This window comes from Ascaphus truei, chromosome 5, assembly GCF_040206685.1.
Source record: "Ascaphus truei isolate aAscTru1 chromosome 5, aAscTru1.hap1, whole genome shotgun sequence".
Lineage (NCBI taxonomy): Eukaryota > Metazoa > Chordata > Amphibia > Anura > Ascaphidae > Ascaphus > Ascaphus truei.
This window is the reverse complement of record NC_134487.1, coordinates 195,312,975-195,320,184: the sequence shown is the minus strand read 5'-3', so window position 1 is coordinate 195,320,184 and position 7,210 is coordinate 195,312,975. Positions and strand designations below refer to the sequence as shown.

General features: G+C 47.0%; 1 protein-coding gene across 1 annotated transcript; it reads right to left on the bottom strand.

The window, feature by feature from the left end:
• Positions 1–1,232: 1,232 nt before the first annotated feature.
• On the bottom strand, positions 1,233–6,452 carry NEFL (neurofilament light chain). Its single transcript, XM_075601584.1, has 4 exons — positions 5,281–6,452; positions 3,310–3,434; positions 2,244–2,569; positions 1,233–1,882 (listed from the first exon to the last, which is right to left on the bottom strand). The coding sequence occupies exons 1-4, from the start codon at positions 6,304–6,306 to the stop codon at positions 1,788–1,790; spliced, it is 1,572 nt and encodes a 523-aa protein (XP_075457699.1). The 5' UTR covers positions 6,307–6,452; the 3' UTR covers positions 1,233–1,787.
• Between the last annotated feature and the right edge of the window lie 758 nt (positions 6,453–7,210).

Here is a 7,210-nt window from a genome sequence, read left to right as displayed (position 1 = left end):
ATACACACAGATTTGAATTTTTGTGTCTACATTTGGGACCCCCCAATTTGCCTGCAGATTTTTGTGCATGGATCAGATTTTACCTAGAAAGTAACAGAAAAATGTCGATTGGATTTTGGCAAATTCGCCTGTCCCCGAATTATCAGGTACAGTCTACATCTAAAGTAGGAAGTGAAGAAGGCACGACGCACCACCGGAACAAAAATAGACTGGAGAGAGGGAAACTACAAAAATAAACTTTATTCACTCATAGGACCAAGTAACCGGCAAAAAAACGGAGCCCTTTTTTTGCCAGTCACTTGGTCCTATGAGTGAATAAAGTTTCTTTTTGTACATTCCCTCTCTCCAGTCTATTTTTGTTTTTCCGGTGGTGCTTTCTTCACTTCCTATACAGCACACCTGGCGAGCAGCACACCGACAGCTCCCTGCCGAGACCAGGATTGGATTTATTCACCCTCCATAACCGTGAGTCTCTTTACTTATCATCAAGATACAGTCTAGGATATAGGGGGACTGAGAAGTCTACAGTTATGGACTAAAAGTTATTTACCAGTAGGTGCCTTTTCTTTTTGTAGCTGGTTTGCGAAGGCTCTAAATAGAGCAGAACCAGCCAGGCACCATCTTTTCTGTTTATACTGAAACTGTAACCCCAAGACTGATCACCTACAATTTCTATGTGGAGCTGGCAGGGAAACATTTTTATCAAGGAATACAAGTGTTAAGGAATGAACATTGTTTCTTGATTATATGAACAGTGTTCCAACAGAACTGTTTTGATCATCTTTTGAAGCTCCAGATTTGGTCTTTTGGGCTTTTTTTTTTGTATATCTAATGTAGAGTGACCTCCTAATTACATATTGAGGGATAAACTCAGACAGCCCTTTGTATATATCATATGTAGGGTGGACTCCTGATGCCAGATTTGTAGGGACGGGCTTAGCTTCCTAGTGTATATCTATTGCATAGTGACATCAAGATTGCAGATTATTGGGAACCTGTCAGACAATCCTGAGTTTATATCTAATGTAAGATGACTACCTGAGTGCAGATTATCAGGGACAGGGTCAGACAGCCTTGGTTTATATCTAATGTAGGTTTACGTCCTTACCCCAGATTACATTCTTCCTCATGTGTATATGAAACCGCCTGTGAACATTATCAGGATTATATATAAATGCCCCTTTTCTTTGGTGCTATAAGAGATACACAGAGTGCAACCTGCAGGAGCTGGATGCTGTTCTGCCACTTTATTTGCAAGATATATTGCACATGTTCACATAAAGTCACCATTAACTTCGTCAGTAACAGCTCTCCATTACCCTCTAGTGCCAAAGGTGCCAATGCCATGTGTGGCACTGAAGGGGTTAACAGGGGACTGAGTTTATCATCTAAACGTCTTTACTGCCAGAAGTGCACGCTTAAAATGAAATAGACTGATAGATAGTGATGTGCATGTGACAGTAAAGGGGTTAATGGCTGTTGGATGTCACTATAACCCCTGCTGTGCTGGATAATTCTGCAGGAGATATTCTCTGCATTGAAGATAAAATGATCTGAAGCTCCAGCTCCTAAACTCACCCATATATGCCATGCATAACCTGGGAGCAGCCAGGGGGACTCTGCAAGCATAAGGGTTAAGAATTTAAGGTATGGAAGGTATTGCAACAAATGAGTTAAGGGGGGGGAGAGTGAAGGACTGGGGAACACTCAGTATCTTGGTGGGGATTGCAGCATTTTTACTAACAGCTGGGACTGAATAATTTTAGTTCTGCTCAAACATTCTCTCTTTATTCTTTTTTGTCTTTGCTCTCTCCAACTTTAGCCTCTTCCTCTTTTTCTTCCATCTCTTCAGCTTCCTCTTCCTTGGCCTCCTCATCATCATCTGGGAAGATAAACACAATAGATATATGTCTTAAATCAGGTCGGCACTATGCATGCTGGGAGGTGGTGGGGGGGGGGGTCTTCTGTCCCGACTACCTGCTTTTAAGAAATTATATTTATTGATTCTTATGGTAAAGAGCACCATGTTAGTTATCCGTGTAAAGAGATATTCTGAATCCATGTGCAGGGTGTTCATTATCACTGTATAGGGATACACAGCATCATGATACAACACAGCGTGATGTGTTTATCAGTATATAGAAATACTCATCATTATACAGTGCAGCTTTTAATCTTTAGTGTGTGTTTTATCTTTAGTGTGCTGTGTGATATCCAGGTCAGTTGGCTGTGCCAGGCTTTACCTCCTCCCTCAGCGTTCTCTCCGGCATCTCCATCCTCCTCCGGTGCCTCCTTTTCCTCCTCCTCCTCTTCCTCCTCCTCCTCCTCCTCCGGGGCCTCTGCCTTGGCTTCCTCTGCTCTTGAGGACTCAATGGTCTCTTCTATGTCCAGCTGCTCCTCCTGAACGTGGCTGGCGTAGTAGGCAGGGAACGCACGGGTGGACATGTATGAACTGCTCTGCAGACTGTATGCGGAGCGGCCAAACACAGGGGTGCTCTGCATGTACCCACTGGACAAGCCTCCAACACTGGAGAAGGTCAGTCGGGTCTCTTCCCCTTCCAGTAACTTCCTGCAGAGAGACAGGACCATTCCCCTGATAATACAGGAACTTGTACAGAGGCACAATACAGCAGGGCCTGCAAGAGGCGCTGATCCAATGTAAAATCACAGTACAGTGCTGTGTGCTATATACTGTGTGCTATATACTGTGTGCTATATACTGTGTGCTATACACTGCATTGTAGGATAAATGTAATACGACATCATGAAATGAACTCAATTTGTATCTTCCATTAATAAAAAATTATAATGTGATAATTGATTTTCTTTGTTTACCTGAGCGTTTACATTGGGTGAATATTCAGAGGTTTGTTTATTAAACTCTCCCAGCAAAAAAAAAAAAAAAACTTCACTAAATTTACAAAGGAAAAATTAAAACCTGTTGGATTTTCTTCTCTAATAAATCTGGTGCAGGATTTTTTTACCAGGTGTTGCAGCCAGGAGAGTTTGATAAATGCCCTCCCTGCTCCCACTGTTTAAGTCTAGTTTCAGCTACTCATAGGCAGATAGTGCCCCGTCAGGATGAATAATCTAATCCTACAGTATATACTTATCAGAACATATTGATTTATTTATCAGTAGAACGACAGTTCCAAAAGGTATTTGCTGTTGGTCGGTAGTTATGTTAATCCCTACACTACCTGAGTGGCCTGCTATGCATTGCTCTACTTACACAGAATACCCATTGCTTACAATGTGGTGAAGGGGTTAATAATCCCATGTTTTTTGTTAGGGAATAGCAGTGTGTACCTGTAGGCTGCGATCTCTATATCTAGAGCCATCTTGACATTGAGCAGGTCCTGATATTCCTTCAGGTATCTGGCCATCTCACTCTTAGTGTTTCTCAGTTCATCCTCCAAGTTATTTATGGCATCCTGGGAAGGAGAAAAGATATTTGGGTTGTTGTGTACAGTTGACCCAGCCGCCACATGCTGTGTACAGCGCTTTAGCCAGCATGGGCACTGATACAGATTCCTGCACTCCTCCAGTGCAGATCTTCTGATTACCAGGGAGTAATCCCAGGTTGCGATTTTTACCAGACCCAGAGGAGGGAGCTATTATATATAAAATAAAACGATAAAAATCACTCGTAAGCACATTCACATGTCTTAGACAGGTCTGCAACCCTGCCTTTCACCATTATCATATAATATACGTGCTTTCACACACTTTTAAGCACAACATGGAATTAGATGCAAAGCCAGTGAAACCACTCACAGACAGTTGTTTCAACCTTGTGGGTCTCATCAGTGTGAGGTCGGTTGTACTGGCTTTGCAATTGTCATGGCATGGTAGGATTTACCATACACATTTTAAGTTATGGTGGCTGAAAAAGGCAACAACAAACCTCCACCATTTAGCATATAGCAAATAAAAAGATCACTTGTGAGCACATTCACATGTCTAAGACAGCTCTGCAAACTTGCCTTTCACCATATCACCTAGCATACAGTGCTTCCACTGCAGCAAGGGATTCTGATAAATGACATGCAAATGAGCAATCCGTGTCACCTTTGCCTGAAATCCATTTTTACATGGAACCCTCATAAACTAATGCTCGTTGTTAACACATCTTTTAAGCAAAGCATGGTATTTGATGCAAAGTCAATGAAACCAGTCACAGACAGCTGTTTTGAAATTTTGGGGTCTCATCAGTAATCTCATGTTGTGTTTAAAAGCTGCATTAACAGCGAGCATTATCTTATAAGGGTACCATGTAAAATGGATTTCAGGCAAAAGGTGACATGATGTGTTCATGTGCATGTCATTTCCCAGAATCCCTTGCTGCAGTTGAAGCACTGTATGCTAGGTGATAATGGTGAAAGGCAGGGTTGCAGACCTGTCTAAGACATGTGAATGTGATATATATCCAGATTTATTAAAGGCTGGAGTTTTCCCTTTAAATCTCTGGTGCTGCTTTATGACTCTGATAACCCCCCCCCCCCCCCCTTCTCCCCCTTTACAGTCTTGTGCAGATTTGTCATTAGTAGGTGTCAGAATACAACAACTTTAAACCCTAGGGACCAGAGGTACAGTATGTTTGGTCTGTATATTTGGTTACTACATCACAATAGTATATTCAATCTAATTACATTATATCCAGAGACCCCCAAAGAAGGACCCACACACCAGAAATGCCTACACCCTTTATCTACCTCATCTGCAGAGTCATCCAGTTTAACCATGATCGTCTGCAATGCCTCCCGCTGTCCAGGGTGCCGAACCCCATCACCTGCTGCGTGCCCCCTACCCCCTACACCCTACCCCCGACCCTTCTCACTGCCCCATATGCGACTCTCACACTCCGCTGGCCAGTCCACTCTGTCCAATGCCTCCTCCGCCCCCCTGCTCCCTGCCTCTTACAGTCTGCGCCCCACACTGTCCCCTGCCTCTTACAGTCTGCGCCCCCCTGCTCCCTGCCTCTTACAGTCTGCGCCCCCCTGCTCCCTGCCTCTTACAGTCTGCGCCCCCCTGCTCCCTGCCTCTTACAGTCTGCGCCCCACACTGTCCCCTGCCTCTCACACTCTTCGCTACGCACCTCCACTCTATCCCCTGCCCCTCTTACCTTCTGCCCCTCTTACCTTCTGCCCATTTAACTCTTAGGACCTCCCACTGTGAGCCCGGACCTCTCAATCTCCTCAACCCATCCACCCACACACATTTTGCGTCCTGCCGCTCTCACTCTCCGCTGCACCTGTCGCCGATCTGCGCCACCTGTACCTGCATCCCCACGATCTCTGAGCTCTGCTTGTCCTCCAGCTCCTGAATTTGCCTCTGTAGGGCATCGTTCACACCCCTGCAGGCGTCGATTTCCAGCCCCTTGGACTTCAGCTGCCTCCGACTCTCGGACATCTCATCTTTGGCTGCGCGCACCGCGTCTGTGTTGCGCGCAGCGCTCTGCGTCAGGACGGTGAATCTGGACTTGAACCACTCCTCCGCGGACTGCATGTTTTTGGCCGCCAACTTCTCGTATTGCGCCCGGATATCGCGCAGGGCAGAGCTCAGGTCCGGCTTGGACACGTCCATCTCTAGCGAGATTTGCGCGTACTGCATTTGCGCCTGCAACTGCGCAAGCTCCTCGTCATGCACCTTTTTCAGGAAGGCTATCTCGTCCAGCAGGCTTTCCATTCTCTTCTCCAGCTCAACCCTTGCCAGGGCTGCCATGTCTGCTTCCTTCCTGACCTCCAGCAACCGGGCCTCTGCGTCCTCCCGATTTAGCGCCTCCTCCTCGTAGCGTGCCTGCAGATTGCGCAGCACATCTTCCAATCGCTCCCGCTCGCCGCGCAGGCTCTGCCGGTCCCCGGTGGCTTCTTCCTGCGCCAGGCGCAGCTCCCGGACCTCCTGCTCGTACAGATCGCGCAACCGGGAGGGCTCACTGTGCTTTTGGCGCAAAAGAAGCAGCTCGGCCTCCAGCACCTTGTTGCGCTGCTCCAGTTCGTGCACCCTCTCGATGAAGTTCGCGAAGCGGTCGTTCAGGTCCTGCAGCTGCGCCTTTTCTTGCGTGCGCACTAGTTTTAGGTCGCTGCTGATGGCGGCCACCTGAGTGAGGTCCATGGAGTCAGCGGAATGCAGGTGGGAGGAGGAAGAGGAGGATGAGGTGTAACTTCTGCGCACCGAGGATACGGCCGGAGAGAAGCTGGTCCTGCTGGGGGACACATAACTGCTCCTGATGTGCAGCCGGGGGCTGCTCTCCACCACCCTGCGCTTGTAGGAGGAGTAGTAGGGGTCGAAACTGTACGCGCTCATGGTGCAAGGCTGAAAGAGCTCAGCAGTGCGCCCCTTTTATACAGAGATGGAGAGTGCAACGCAGGCGCAGTGCGGGGACCTGTGTATCAATCAGCACCAAGGACAGAGGAGGCTAGACACCCCCTCTATCTGCAGAGTACATGCCCCTCTATATTCAAAGCTGCCTACCTCTATATTCAGACCTGCCCCTCTATCTGCAGAGTACCTGCCCCTCTATATTCAAAGCTGCCTACGTCTATATTCAGACCTGCCCCTCTATCTGCAGAGTACCTGCCCCTCTATATTCAAAGCTGCCTATGTCTATATTCAGACCTGCCCCTCTATCTGCAGAGTACCTGCCCCTCTATATTCAAAGCTGCCTATCTCTATATTCAGACCTGCCCCTCTATCTGCAGAGTACCTGCCCCTCTATATTCAAAGCTGCCTACCTCTATATTCAGACCTGCCCCTCTATCTGCAGAGTACCTGCCCCTCTATATTCAAAGCTGCCTACGTCTATATTCAGACCTGCCCCTCTATCTGCAGAGTACCTGCCCCTCTATATTCAAAGCTGCCTATCTCTATATTCAGACCTGCCCCTCTATCTGCAGACCTGTCCCCTCATGCGCATATCGGAGCCCTGCAGATAACTCCAGAGAAGTCTTTTCTCAGCCAAACCTGCAGATCTCACAGCTTTGCACGGAGAGAAGGGGGTCCCACACTGTTTTTCACACCCTGTAACTGTCACTCCGATAGATAGATAGATAGATAGATAGATAGATAGATAGATAGATAGATAGATAGATAGATAGATAGATAGATAGATAGATAGACAGACAGACAGACAGACAGACAGATAGACACACACAAGTCTGTCTATTTACTGTCTGTCTTTCTGTGTCATACGTTATGCATTCCCTTCTGA

Bases quoted from the DNA above. Each gene is read 5' to 3' on its own strand.
- NEFL (XM_075601584.1), bottom strand. From the start codon at position 6,306: ATGAGCGCGTACAGTTTCGACCCCTACTACTCCTCCTACAAGCGCAGG. The intron at 3,435-5,280 runs GTACAGGTGGCG...TCTCCTTCCCAG, and splicing joins CAGAGATCGTGGGGATGCAG to GATGCCATAAATAACTTGGA. The intron at 2,570-3,309 runs GTACACACTGCT...GTCTCTCTGCAG, and splicing joins ATAGAGATCGCAGCCTACAG to GAAGTTACTGGAAGGGGAAG.